This window comes from Euprymna scolopes, chromosome 14, assembly GCF_053919585.1.
Source record: "Euprymna scolopes isolate OS-2025 chromosome 14, ASM5391958v1, whole genome shotgun sequence".
NCBI classification, from domain to species: domain Eukaryota; kingdom Metazoa; phylum Mollusca; class Cephalopoda; order Sepiida; family Sepiolidae; genus Euprymna; species Euprymna scolopes.
In genome coordinates, this window is record NC_136495.1 from 107,852,849 (window position 1) to 107,868,544 (window position 15,696).

Genomic DNA, 15,696 nt, shown 5'->3' on the forward strand with positions numbered 1-15,696 from the left:
TTACAATTAAAACTGATTATTTACCACAGGATGATGTGACACAAGGCCGGAAATTGGGATTTGATGGTCCAGCACACTAGAAGTAAAATACTTCAGCCTTATAAAAATGCCTGGGCAGCCCATCAGTATTCCTCAGCCGGGGCCTCTCTGGCTGTTTTGTTGTTATGAAACCATCCTCCCAATCATTACCTCCTCCTTTAAAGTGGAAAAAGTTATATATCAGAGTTCATACAGACTAAAAATGGCCTTGAATTTTGAGCTTCATCTTGAAAACGCCTTATTTCTATTATAATCTTGAAAAGGCCTTGGAAATAGGTGAAATGTCTTGAAAAGACTTTGAAAATATGAGGAAGTACTTGAAAATTGTATTCTTTGTTTTATAAAATTTTGTTTCAGAATATAAAAAAATCGAAATAAATGCTATTAAAATATTAATTAAAATACTATTAAAATATTTCAAATATTAAAAATAAAATCGAAAAAAGTACATTTTTCTGAAAGTGCTTCATATTATTTCCGGCATTGTTGATACAAAAGTTATGTCCCTTTATCACAAAACTACCTGATGTTATCCGTATACTTTATGAAATATTGAAGTATTTTTAAATGTTAAAGTAGTGTTATTCTTTATATATCAAATTTTATTTTTAAAGCTTTAATTTTGTTTGAAGAAAGCCTTGAAAAAAACTTGAAAAGTTCTTAAAAATGGACGTTGAAAATCTGTATGAACCCTGAATATGTTCGTTCGTTCGTTTGTCATACATATTGGTGAAGAGATGGCGCTTTTTTCTGCAGGTAACCTCAAAGACAAAATATTTTATTGTAAAAAAAAAAAATGCGTTCTTGTTCTACCCCACCCCCAACAAAAATATTATTTGCTTTCTTTTTTCTACACTTAGTCACATTTGTACGAAATCTTGCAATCTTATATTTAATTCACTTTTTTTACCATGTACCTAGCCTTTAGCAAAATTCCCAGGAGAGGGCTTCTTTACAAGCACTTTCCATCTGTGAAACACATTATCACAGGTCTGCTTCCTTGCAGACTACAACATAGTCGTCTTTAAATCCAGTGTCAACAATTACTTGTGAACCATCCCAGAAGTAATCAATCATATTTATTGTATTGATCACTTTCAATCGATAATTGCTCCATCTCATTATCCTTATCCTTAAGTGACTTTTGACTTTGAGAAGTAATATGTCCTAGAAAGGGATATATTTGTTTGAAGTAGCTGAGTGATCTTAATAATTATAAAACTCTGTGGATAGTCCGGACACCCTTGCTTGCTTGCTTGCAATAAATAATTTTACTAAAAATTCTTTTGGTTTCGATTCTGATGGCATATTCATATTTTTTTTTTTTTACTTTTGAAATCACTAATATATATATTGGGTACAATATAATTGTAATGTTGTTGTGTTGTGTAATGTTTTTGACTATGATCAGTGTAGTATCTGTTGTGGCGGGTAGTGTCAAGGGTCAGAACGATTATTATGATTAATTATTTCAGTTAAAATGATATTCAGAAAAATTCTTTAAAAGAAAAAATGTTAATTAAAATAATATTGTTAAATATTAAACTGGGGAATTTTGCCTCAAGGAAAAATGTTATGAGGAAAAGCATAAACAAATGTAGTTTGGAATTTGGTTTAGTAAACAATGATGTGGCTTACTGACAAATTAAAATATTATTTTTAAGCACATTTTACAACCAGGTATGGCTTGGGACCTCTGCTAGTGAAATCTTAATAAGTCGCCTTAATGAACTATTGCTCATAATCATAGTTGGTAATATGCTTAAACTTTAGGCTTTCGGCATATCTTCCAATGTTTCCTCAAGGCTGCTATACTCGTCCGTATTTATGGCTTGCACCAGCGAATCATATTCTGATGTCTTCTTATTATATCAATAAGTAAAAATTAATCCAGGTGTGTTTGCGATGCAGAAAGTACACATTTGGAGTAGAAAGGATCATAAATTTTACTTACCATTCCATCGTAGGTGGATAGCATTTTGTTTTTTAGTCAACCTGTAAAACAAGAGTGATAATGGTATGTAGAAGCCTAGCAATAAGCACTCATGGTTGGCCTGTGTCTGCTCTAGAGGAGCACCGGCGCAAGAACCTGGAACATTTTTGATACAAAAATAATATAAATATGTGAAGAATTTAAAGATATGTTAGAAAACTTTAAATGTCAAGAAATGATAAAATCATTTTACTTACTTTGTTGGTGTTGAATTCTGATATTTTCGCTAAGTAAAATTAGCCTCATCAGGGTTTTATGTCCAGTCCGTACTGTTTTTTCTTTTTTCTTTTCATTTTGTTGTTTTAAAGGAGGAGGTAATTCCTGGAGAAGTAAAATTCAAATGTACGTGCTGCCCAATTTTAATGTGTGCATCGCCCCAGTTCAGGCATGGATATGAAGTGCAAAATAGTTACACACTTTTTGAAGACATTTATTTTGAAAAGAATTTAAAGGTATATTAGAAAACTTTAAATGCCATGAAATGATCCGAACTGGGGCGACATACATTTGAATTTTTCATCTCCAGGAATTACCTCCTCCTTTATAACAATGAAATAAAAAAAATTAAAAAAAAACAATATGGACTAGACATAAAACCCTGATGACGCTAATTTTACTTAGCGAAATATTGGAATGCAAGACCAACAAAGTAAATAAAATGATTCGATCATTTCTTGACATTTAAAGTTTTCTAATATATCTTTAAATTCTTTTCAAAATAAATGTCTTCTAAAAGTGTGTAACTATTTTCCACATAAATATGTGAATTTAGGTGCTGTCCGAGCTTGCGGCATAAAATGACAGATTTTCTGCTTGACAGGAGTCTTTTGCTATTGGACATTGTCTTGTTAGTGTGTGAGTTTGTCACTCAGGAGAGAAAAAAGAAGCAAAGGCTTGCTGCTGTTGGGAGTCGGAGGTGGCAGCATAAAAATACAGAGTTTTTGTTCGACACAAGTCTTTCATTTTTTAGATGTTGCTCCATTCATGTGTGAATACATTGTCAGTTGGGAGAGAAAAAAAAAAGAAGAACACAGCTTCTGCTGCTTAAGTGAATAAGCGAACGTTTCGTTGTGGGAGAAAGAAAGTAAAAAAACAATGCGACTCAAATGTGTGTTTTGTTTTGAACATGAAAGAATTCATGTGACTGAAACAGGAATTAAGTCTCTAAAAATATTGTTCAGTCATAAAAAAACGATAGACAATCTTTCAACACGATTAATTATTTTACCATTTGTTTTTTTCTTTTTGTTTTTTACAGGAATTAGTCTTGAACATCACGCCAACATTTGCAAACTTGATTGATTATACATCCCTGAAGAATTCCATTGTACCAAGGATTAAGAAAATGTGTTTAGCAACTTCAAGTCTTTCAGTAAGCTATTTTTTTTTAATTGGAAATAATAATTAACTTTTAGTTATGAAATTTGTTAAAGGAACTTTGACACTTTATCCATTATTTAAAAAAATTTTTTTACAATGTTAAATATTTAACCACAACAGAGTTTCTTTCAAAAAACTTCTCATCTATGAAACACGTTACTATAGAACTGCTTCTCTACAGACTATTACATGTTCGCCTTTACATTCAATGTCAACAACTACTTGTCATAAACTGTTCCCAAAAGAAATCAAATTTTGTCCATTCCATTTCAATCCTCTCATAATATTCTTTATCATTAAACTAACAATCTATCTTATTAGCCCTTATCTTTGAGTCGTCTTTGGCTTTGAGAAGTGGTGACGCATTAGTAAATCAGGTTCGCAGAGGCTTGAAAAGTCCTTGAATTTTGAGTTTTGCATTGAAACAACCTTATTTCTATTATTACCTTGAAAAATCCTTGAATTTTGACTTTTGCATTGAAACAACCTTATTTCTATTATTACCTTGAAAAATCCTTGAATTTTGACTTTTGCATTGAAACAACCTTATTTCTATTATTACCTTGAAAAATCCTTGAAATTTGACTTTTGCTTTGAAACCAACCTTATTTCTATTATTACCTTGAAAAATCCTTAAAAATATGGAAAATGTCTTGAAAGTCATCATCTCTATGTCCAGTAAAAATGTATGTCGAAATATTAAAAATAAAATCGAAATAAATATTATTAAATTATTTTTTAAGTATTAGTAAAATTACCATTAAAATAGTTTGTAAATACTGAAAGTACAATCGAAATACATTGTTCTGAAATTAAATTGTATTATTGTGAATACACACGTTCTTTTTATCACAAAACACTCTGATATTTTCCGTATAAGAACATCAGGATGTTTCATGATAAAGGGACATAACTCTTGTATCCAAAATACTGGAAATTCAAAACTTAAAAGTAAAACACAGCGTAGATCAATCTAGAATGGGGAAAATAACAGCACTTAATCACACTTGGTTGGTCAGGGTCAGGGAATGTAAATATAATTGTTGACAGGCATATTGTTTTGTATGTAAATGAAAAATACTTTTCCTGTTGTCAATTATTAAGGTTTTTAGTTTATTATATCGTTGTTTATGTATCAAATTTTGTTTTGAAAACTTGAATTTTGTCTGAAGAAGGTCATGAAAAACTTAAAAGTCCTTGAAAATGGACATTGAAAATCTGTATGAACCCTGTAATAAAAAAAAGCTCTCCATTATATTTAGAATTCATTTTATTACTGCACTAAAAAAAAACGTAATTTATAACGATCATGACCCTTGAAAATTACGAGAAAAAAATCTGTTTGAATATAAAGAGTAGTTTTATGTTTTTGTTAAATATTGTCAAATGAGGAATCATTTCCATTTAAAATCCATTGAATATTATGCATTTAAAATTGAGAAAAGCATTCTTGGAAAGTAACTACATTATGTGAAAAGTCTATATGAGAAACAATATGGCCACCAAACTTATCTGAATATCGTGCTTGTGTAAAAATGAAAACTCTAATTCCCTTTTGAAATTAAAAAACATAACATTTGTTTTTTACTAACATTTATCTGTTATTATTAGGGCTATAACAACAGCATATTCTTTTCATTTTTTTTGACTCCCGAATATATATCCGACACAGACACAAGTAATCAACCGAGAACCACATCACTCTACATAAAAATATATAAGATATCAATGGATATATACCTGAGAATCAAAACAAGGAAAAAAATATGCTGTTGTCATAGCCCTAGTTATTATTAATATTATTAATATATTATTACTAGCAGTTCAGCCTGGCTTTGCTTGGGCCCTATGTATTGTTCATAACGTTATGTGCATATGTATATTTACATATATTAAAAAGTTTGACTCATGTCCAGTTAACCTACATCTAAAATTTCGAGTGTTTAGACCCAAAATTAGTGGAGGAAATTTGTAGAGTCAGCAAAGGTCAACTTTTTCAACTTTGACATCTTGGCAGCCAAATTTTTGGCCAAAAACTGATTAAAAAGCTTGTTGCATGTCTGAATACCCTTTATGTAAAATTTAAAATGTTTGGACCCAAAATTTGCTGAATAGTTTGCTAGAGACCACAAAGGTCAAATCTTTTTAACTTTGATCCTATTGGCATGCAAATTTTTGTCCAAAAACCGATTAAAATGCTTGCCATATGCTGAATACACTTTATGTAAAATTCCAAATCGTTAGACCAAAAAATGGCTTAGTAATTTGGTAGAAGAAGTCAATTTTTTTAAACTTTGACTCGAAGTCAATTTTTTTAAACTTTGACTCGAATTTTGACCCCTTAATATTTGTTTTGGGCTCAAATCAAATTAAAAAGTTTGATCCATGTCCAAGTAACCTACATCTAAAATTTCACGAGTTTAGACCCAAACTTGGTGAAAGAGTTTGGTAGTTTTTTCAAAGGTCAAATCATTGAACTTTGACCCCTTGACAGCCAAATTTCTGTCCGAAAACCGATTAAAAATATTTTCCCAAATCTCAATACCCCTTATGTTAAATCTAAAGTCTGTGGGGACCGAAAATTGACAAAGTAGTTTGGAAGGGAAATATACATGTACACACACACACAATTTATAGATATATAGATTACGTATACATGTACGTACCTGTGATAGAAAGAAAATATTGTATTCCAAAAATCACATAGATTTATTAAGTGGTTTTATTTTTATAAATAAATACCTTTTAAATAATTAATGGGTATTTGTAGGCATTATGACAAAAATCTCACAAGTTTGAATTGTTGTTCAGTTACCTCCCTTGTTTCTTGAGATTGTTTTCAAAAGGTCAGCATTTGTAATCCTGTTGCTCCTTGGTTTGCCAAAAAATTTTGATTTTCTTATCGAAAAATAAGACTACTTGATCAATTTATGTGACTTTTGGAATATGATATTTTCTTTCCATCATGGGTATATACATCGTGCAGAGTTGTCTTTATCATTATTTTATAATATAGGTGGAATTCTGTACATTCACCTATTAAAGTACATAAACTAGAAAAAAGTATTCAAAATAAATTCACATTTGATATTTATATATGTATATATATATTTTTTTTTTCTATATTTCTCAGGTTCGTGTTGGTTGTCTGGTGTGCCTTGGTAAATTACTAGAATACATGGACAAGTGGTATGTACTCGATGAAGTCTTTCCACTGCTTCCACAAATCCCTTCTCGAGAACCAGGAGTACTCATGAGTATATTAGGTATGATTCCAAAACCTTTCTTTTTTTTTTTTATAAATCTTTCTATGTAGTGCTAAAACAGTTGTGCTATTGTCATAGGAGAACATATTCTCTCCTATGATTGGATTAAGAAATATATAAATATTTCTTATAATATATAAATATGTTTATTGATATATTAATTAAAACATAAAGACGTTTCTAGAATGTCGTTATTCATAAAAATAAATAATAATCGGCGTGTATAAATATAAAAAGGCGTAAAACGCCTTTTTGTTCCTTTTTTGAGTCTCTAGAAGGTTCCAGGAAGTTCCTTTTAAAACTCATATAAAAGAAACGCTATTGGTGGGTAAAGTCAGTTCGTGACATATTTTGGGATGCAAAAAGAGGCAACCAACGTCCGAATTCCGGCTCTCACATAAGGCCGTAAAAACAAGTTTGTGACATATTTTGGGATGCAAAAAGAGGCAACCAACGTCCGAATTCCGGCTTCCACATAAGGCCATAAAAACAAAAACCTCACTGAAGAACTGGCTGTCTGGATTCTGGTAAAGTTTTTATTTATTCTTTGAGTTTGTTGACCGAAACACATATACATATAAAAATACACTAAACAAAACATTTCAAAACATAATACATTAAGAAATACTTTCTTTATGATCTAAGGGAGACAATTTATTAGCGAGTTGTTGCCCTTCAAACATGGTAATCTTTTCTTTTGTTTTTTTTTTTTTTGTTAATTTATTTTTTAATAAATTTCTTTTTCGTTAAATCTTTTTCTTTTGTTTTAATTTTATTACATGTGGGTGCTGATAAATCCCTAGACCATACGAGCTATGATCGGCACATATATGTAATACTATAAAGAGATTTTTTTTCACCCTATTTCATCATGGACTCTCCCATCGATTTTGACGTATAAGGTTCTTACAAATTTGTATCTTTAATCTTTTGTGTGAGTTGCAGATGACATTTCAGTCCAGCCAATGATCTACAAAGAAGTCTACAAATTGGGCAAGAGTGTGGATTATTGGAGTATATGGCTAGGACGGCAGATGATATTTTATTTCTTTCTCTAGTTTGACATTAGGTTTGAAAGTTTTTTTTTGGGGGGGGGGTACGTCGTCTAAGAGTGAGAAACTAGTGATTTGTGCCAAAGTATAAATCTACATTAGTAGAATGACAGCATAGAATCTATTTCAAGAAACTAGCGGAGAAATCACAAAGCACCTACCAATACAAAATTATACTACCATGACTAGATAGTGACGGTTATAAATAAAAATGTATAATATAAAGAATAGTTGTCTGAGTGCATATGCGTATGTCTACAAATATCCACAAAGTTGCGATTTTCATAATGCTATTGAAGCATGTAGATCTCCATTCAATACAATCAATCACAAAGACTTTTTAAAGGGCAGCAGAAGATAATAGATTACTTTTTAATTTGTCCTTGTACCTAAGTAATGGTTGGCCTACTGTCCGGTGACCGCTGTCAAGTTGACTGTACAGCAACATTTTTGGAATTCTTTGCTCTTGAATACATAACATGTGGCCAGTCCAGTGCAGCTGTGAATGTCACACATGGTGAAAAGGTCAGCATTTGCAATCCTGTCGCTTAAACTAACTCTGCAAATTTCTTGAAGACAACCTTTGTGAAGAACATCCAACTGTTGAATTTCTCTTCTGTATAAGACTTTAATCCATACAAGAGTGTTGCAAGAACTACAGCCTTGCAGATCTGTATCTTCGTTTGAGATATATATATATATATATATATATATATATATATATATAAAACAAAAGCTAAATGAAGGCCATCTAGAACATATGTTGTAGAACGGAGAAAAAAAAGGCCAAAGACCCTAGTGTTTTCATGTGATGTTTTTAATATAATAAACTAGTTATGACCAAAGTTTCATTTCATTCGGAAAAACACTAAGAAATAGGGCCTAATTAGAGTTGGGACCGGGTTTTTTTTGGATCACCCTGTGTATATATATATATATATATATATATATATATATATGATTGTTGAGCTGGATTAAATCCGACAATATGAAATAAAATGGAGGTGGAAGGACCAGGATACTCAACGTTTCGCCCGATTGATGCGGGCTTCTTCAATAACCATCCCTCTTTAAGAAGCCCGCATAAATCGGGCGAAACGTTGAGTATCCAGGTCCTTCCACCTTCATTTTATTTCATATATATATATATATATATATATATATATATATATGGGTATATAATTTCATAACACTTTTGAATAACACGGAACGTAGTGCCATTATTAACTACTGAGGGCTTAGTTTTTTTGTTTTTTTTTTACTTTTTATAGTTTAAAAATAAACCATTAAAATAGAAACTTTCAAAAAGAAAACCAAAATACACTTCTAAAAGTATATTTCTCCTAAGCTCTAATTGTATGTGTTAAACATAAATTAGATAAAAGGGATAAATAAGGGGTGGGGCAGAAAAAAAAAAACTATATATAAGAAGTATGTTGTAGTTCGTTTGAAGCATTGTTTATCGGATAAAAGGTTTGTTTGAAGGTTTGCCAATGCAGGAATTATTCAGTCGTTGAAAACAGATAAATAAAAAAATAATGATAAATAATTCAAAGGGTTCAGTAATTTTCAATAAATATTTATTTACCTGACTGTAAAGGGTATATTTCCTCAAATATTATAGAGGGCATCCCTTATTTTCAAGAGGTAACAAATGTACATAAACTCTCTATGCTGCCATTTTCGGTTTGATTTAAATTGGCTGTTAAATTTTATTTTGTTTTGAAACCCTATTTTTTAATACGTTAATTGTTTAGGGGAGGTAATTCTGTTATCTTTTTTTTTTTTTTAATTATCTAATCTAAGGGAAGTAACTCTGTAACTTCGTTCAAGGGAAGTAATTAATCCACTTAATTGTTTATAAGGAAAGTGTTGGCGATTTTTGCTTTGTTATTAACCAGCGGGGGTACCCGGCGTTGCCCGGGTGTTTGGAGGTGTGTGTGTGTAAGGGGGGGGGGGTAAAGTAAAGAATAAACGAAATAACCCTGTTTAAATATTTGAAAAAAAAAGGGAAACCCAAATAAAAAAAAATTTAAAAAAACAGCGAACAAACGTAAAACTTCTATTAAAAAAGAAATCGAAAAAACAAAAATAAGAGGGGAAAATGGTGAACGTGTTCAGAAAAACAAAAACAAAAAAAAAACACAGCGAAAACAAGAAAGTTGCATAAATAACCCTTTGATTCGGTTAAGTCGATGATGCGTTTCACCCAGTAGAAAGCATAGAAGGAAAAGGAACGTTAAAATTTAATTCCAGTTTTTTTAAGCAACTACGGAGTAAAGAAAACCCAAACCAACGTTCCTTTTTAACTGTTCCGTGTGAACGATCCCGGAGACGGTGTAAGTGGTGGCGTGGAAGGAGGAAGTTATTAGAGAGAAAAGATTTTACTACCTCCATTATGTCGATTGTGGCAGTGAACTCTCAACAGAAAAAATATAGAAATCTACGATTATCGTGGAAGTGGAGAGGTAATATGGCTATAACACACCTCAGATATTGTGCTGCAGTTTGTGCATATTACATTTGCATGAAATGTCCTGATTTTTAATCCTATTAAGGTCAAAATCACAGGGGAAAAAATGAGTTCATTTAATATATATAGGGATTTCTGGTTTCAATTTTTCTATCAATATCGATTCTTTTAATCCCAGATTTCCTTGATCTCTCTCGGTTACTAATATTTTAACAATTATATTTTTATTGGGGTTGTGTGTGTGAGATGTTTATAAAAAGATGAGGTCTTGGTGGTAATGTGTTCTTTGATTCAGATATGCAATGACCTGATTGTACTTCCAATGTAAAACTTATTGCATATGGATTGCAGTTACCTCTTCTTGATTTTAAGAACCCTTCAACATTAAAACCTACAAATAACACTTGATAATTCAGTAAATCTTATTTTTATTTGTAATTATATTTCTACTGGATCATTTTTCATAATTTTTGGAATTGTTACTAATTACTAAGATATAAGTATAATAGTGTTTTTACCTGAAATGCATTTGTTTGAAATCCCATTATACTGCAAAAGCACTAACTTATGTATATTTTTGTTTCACACACACATATATGTCTATAACTTGAAAAAACTGTTGGAAATAACTTGTACACTATCTATTATTACTATACAATACCTAAAGCTATAAACCTAGAAAACTGTTATGTCTGACGTAATGATACGAGACAAGAGGGAGAAAGTAGCAATCGCAGTCAAAATCAGTGTCTCTAATGATGCTGGCTTAAACAAAGCTGAAAGGTAGAAGATAACTTAATACCAAGGTGTTATGTATGACATGAAAAGAAAATCTAATCTTAGATAAATCACTATTATTTCAGTAAGAATTACTTGACTCATGAAAAAGAGTAAAAAAAAAAAAATACATGATGAATATACTCATTAAACCAAGTGCAAGCGAGATCCAAACAATTAAGCTTAAAAGGGCTTTTAGAATCCTAAAATGATCTCTTGGTTGAAGTCTCTGAAAATTGTGGGTGAATGCCTGGCTGGCATCATGTAGGATGACCTATCCTTAGCAAAAAAAAAAAAAGATTACAAAATTAAAAAATAAGCAAAAGGATATCGAATATGCAAAATCTACGGCTATTAATCTTAAGTATTCTTAAAAACTAGTTTTCATTTGAATTACCTCCCTTGAAAATTAATAAAGATAATATTTTAAGAAAAGTTTTGGTAATTTATCCTTTTTTCATTGAATCACTTTAATTACTGTTTATATCGATGAAACTATTGCATACGTATAGAACAATAGGACAATAAAATTACAGATCAATAAAACCAAATATTAATTTATTATAAACTGTTTAAAAAATAGTTATACAAATAACTGTTTTTGGGTTATTGCTCTCAAGTTTAAATACAGTATTTCAAATCACTGTGTTGTATTATTGATTGGAGTAACCATGATCCGTTTTGATGATAGTATAGGTGTTATAAATAAAATCTCTCACAATGCCAGTTTATTATGCATTGTGTAAACATAGTTATGCAAATAAGGCATACAAATGACTGTGTTTAGGTTGTTGGTCTCTACTATATATACAGTATTTAAAAGCAAAAAACTGTTTCATTATTGATTTAAGTAACCGTGAACCATTTTTCTGGTAATATAGGTGTAATGAATGAAAAAAATGTATTCATTTAAATTTCTTTTTTTTTTTTTTTCCTAGGAATTTTTAAAGTGACATTATCACATACAAAATTAGGAATCACCAAAGACATATTGGCAACCAAAGTGATTCCTTTCCTCATGCCACTCTGTATAGAGAACAACCTTAATCTGAACCAGGTAAGAATTTTATTGGGATTTTTTTTTGGAAATGGTAAATTGTAATCAATCCAGTGATATTGACTCCAGGTGGGTTGGACTGGCTTCCCTCGAAAGAGGAACTGTCCAGGGAACATCAAATACACAAGCAGTCCCCAGTTGCATGTATATCCGGCTTAAGGGAATTGATAACGTCAAGTTTCTACAGTTCTTGCAGGGAAGTATTGATGTCCACTTGCATACAGCACCTGGTGTTTCTAAATGATCACCCTTCTGGAACTGACCAGACTTAATGTTGCTTAATTTCAGTGACCTGACGAGAACCAGTGTTAACGTGATTGTGCAGTATACTGTCTGCTCTTTTTGACTTATGGGTTCTGCTCTGCATATGAGACAACAGTGACTAGCAAGATATGGTCCCTTCTGATTAATGTTTATCTTTCTCTTGGAAAATGTGAAAGCCCCCTGCTTCCCTTTCCCAGTGTTAAGAATGGCTTTCTTATCTGCTTAACCATGTCTATACATCCAGCCAAATGGGCAGCAGAAACCAGACATCAAAACGAGCAGACAATCTTAACTATAACCTGGATTGAAAATCTTATGCAATAGAGTTGCTAACGCTGGGTTAGCAGCAGCAACAGTCATATGCAAATGACCAAACTGGCTGCACAAATGTGACAGTTAAGATAAAAAAGACACACGTGTCAAGAGAAGCAGGTATTTGAGACGTAGTGAAGTCGAGACGTGTTCAAGACCTGAGAAAGCAGAAATAGACGTGTTACACATGTGACACAAGAGTGACAGAGAAAGACGTGTCCTAAACATGGCTGGACAAAAAACAGAGTACTATGTGTTCGACATGGTAGAGTCTTGTTAAGCACATTGGAGTACGAAAAGATTTTTGAACACGAGACAAGGCATTATTCTGGAAGTACCTGTAAATAAATGTCTGTTGTTTCAACTGAAAAAAAAAAGGTGAGTCGAATTCTTTTCTTGTCTTTGTTTTCTTACAACTGTCTGTATACAATGTGTGGGTCCTGAGTGTGGACATGTAACGACTACGTTACATTTATCTTGGTTTATATGTACGCACTGTATGGAATGCTGCTGACTTAAGAAATTTCAAATACAAAATAATAATTGGAAAATGAAGTTGTTAAACCAGTTACTGCACATCTTATGTTAGCAGGGGACATATCGGAGATGCATATATAGCGGGGACATACATAACGGTTGGTGATGACAATTCTTATCGGAAGACTTATTAATACAGTTCTTAAACTGTATTTTGGAGACTTCATATATAACAGTTCTCATAACAGACAATGATAATGACATTTATATATATTACATCATGACGACAACGGTGACAATTCTTGAAGGATTCGTATTAATACAGACTGGGAGATATATGCAGCAAGTTCTTAACACAGAGGAGGGGAGATACATAATCTTCGAAGGATTACACAATGTTCATCACAAAAAATAAACACAATTACCTTTCATGCGTGATGAAGGATGACACAAGACAACAGTTACAACATAATGATGACTTCTTTATTCATCAGATCGGCCGGTCGATGACGTCAGGAATTCCGCTTGTATCTACATGGTTAATGTTCTACCTTTCGCCTCCAAGGGACTCTCCTCTCCAATTGACTATGTCAACGCTTGGCTGATCAACTGACTGACTCTCTTTGGTTGACTGACTCCAAATCCATAGAATCCTATATTGAGAAATGTCCTTTTGTCTATGATGTCAGAAGTGTTTTTTCAAATGTGACTAATTTCACATGGCTATACATATGTTTGTCCAACACACTTTTGACAAACAAAAGAATCCTCAATTCTAATCTAACCTATTTTTAAGCAATATAATTTAACTTGCATTGTACATTCAGTTAATTGACATTATATAATATCTAGATATCCAAAGAATGGAGAATTGATTCTTTTTCCGATATAAACTATATTTAACTATTTCTAATAGAATTTATAATAGACTTAATTTTTAACATTCCATTCTCTATTATCTTTAGCACTTGCCTACAGGGTTCGATTCTAGGTTTATCTTAATCTCATTTTTACTTATCTAGTATTCTTCTTATTTACATGGGAAGGGGACAGCCCTTTCCATGTAACACACATAGTTGTGATCACCGCCTTAGTATGTGTGTGCTACATGATGCAAGGCATTGTTGGAAAGAAACTCTGTTCATGGAAATTCTGTTTCATGTTAAATACATGGAGAAAAAAACAGGGACATTTAACAGCAAGATCTGTGTACACCAATTGTTTCTGGTCATTGGGAAAATGTTGTTACATAACAAAAGCCGTGTTTCAATGGAAAACTTTTGTACACGAATTGATGAGTGAAAACCTAACACTAACGCTCTATATACGTCAGCTATATCACGTCTAAACACTGATTCTACTCCAATCACCAAACGTAAGTAACATGGAACTCTGTCATTGCTTAGATTTGGAAATGTCAGATGCCGTAAGTTTCTCTTACACATTTGAGAAAGCTATCAATCAATCCTTTCTAGATACGGAAGAGCGCGTATGTTAGATTAGACTCTCACAACTCCTTGAGGGGAAAGAAGAACTCTAAATAAAAATGATACCAGTCTTTTTTTTCTGCATCACTTTTGGTTATCTTGGATTTTTCCTTTCTGCAGCACTTAAGTACTGCCAGGTCAGGAGAAACAGGAAGATAAAATTTGGACCATTAAGAGATGTACATGTGCAGAAACAGAAGACTTTGTTGGTTTAGTCACATTGAAAGAGTGAATGATAGTGGTTGAGTTAGGAGATGTAGCACAATCAAAATAGCAGTTTGTTGGCAGAGGATGGCCGAGGAGGATCGGAGGAAGTTATGTGGATGGATTTCAGAAAAAGAGGGATAAATAAAGACCTGGCTAGAGATATGTCAATCTCTAAAAGATGTTCAACATATGCCAGTGTATAAAACATGTTAAACCAATTATGATAACAATCTATGTATGACAATTGTATTAAAAATTATGATAACAATCTATGTATGACAATTGTATTAAAAATTATGATAACAATCTATGTATGACAATTGTATTAAAAATTATAACAATCTATGTATGACAATTGTATTAAAAATTATGATGACAATCTATATATGACAATTGTATTAAAAATTATGATAACAATCTATGTATGACAATTGTATTAAAAATTATGATAACAATCTATGTATGACAATTGTATTAAAAATTATGATAACAATCTATGTATGACAATTGTATTAAAAATTATGATAACAATCTATGTATGACAATTGTATTAAAAATTATAACAATCTATATATGACAATTGTATTAAAAATTATGATAACAATCTATGTATGACAATTGTATTAAAAATTATGACAATCTATATATGACAATTGTATTAAAAATTATGATAACAATCTATGTATGACAATTGTATTAAAAATTATGATAACAATCTATGTATGACAATTGTATTAAAAATTATAACAATCTATATATGACAATTGTATTAAAAATTATGATAACAATCTATGTATGACAATTGTATTAAAAATTATGATAACAATCTATGTATGACAATTGTATTAAAAATTATAACAATCTATATATGACAATTGTATTAAAAATTATGATAACAATCTATGTATGACA

General features: G+C 31.4%; 1 protein-coding gene across 5 annotated transcripts in view; it reads left to right on the forward strand.

The window, feature by feature from the left end:
- Window positions 1-15,696, forward strand: part of LOC145293208 (SCY1-like protein 2) — a 207,101-nt gene that overhangs the window by 157,362 nt on the left and 34,043 nt on the right. For all 5 annotated transcript variants that reach the window (XM_080139727.1, XM_080139728.1, XM_080139730.1 and 2 more), the window contains exons 11-13: window positions 3,291-3,404; window positions 6,546-6,678; window positions 11,919-12,037. In XM_080139727.1, coding sequence (XP_079995853.1) covers window positions 3,291-3,404; window positions 6,546-6,678; window positions 11,919-12,037 — 366 coding nt within the window. The remainder of the gene's footprint in view (window positions 1-3,290; window positions 3,405-6,545; window positions 6,679-11,918; window positions 12,038-15,696) is intronic.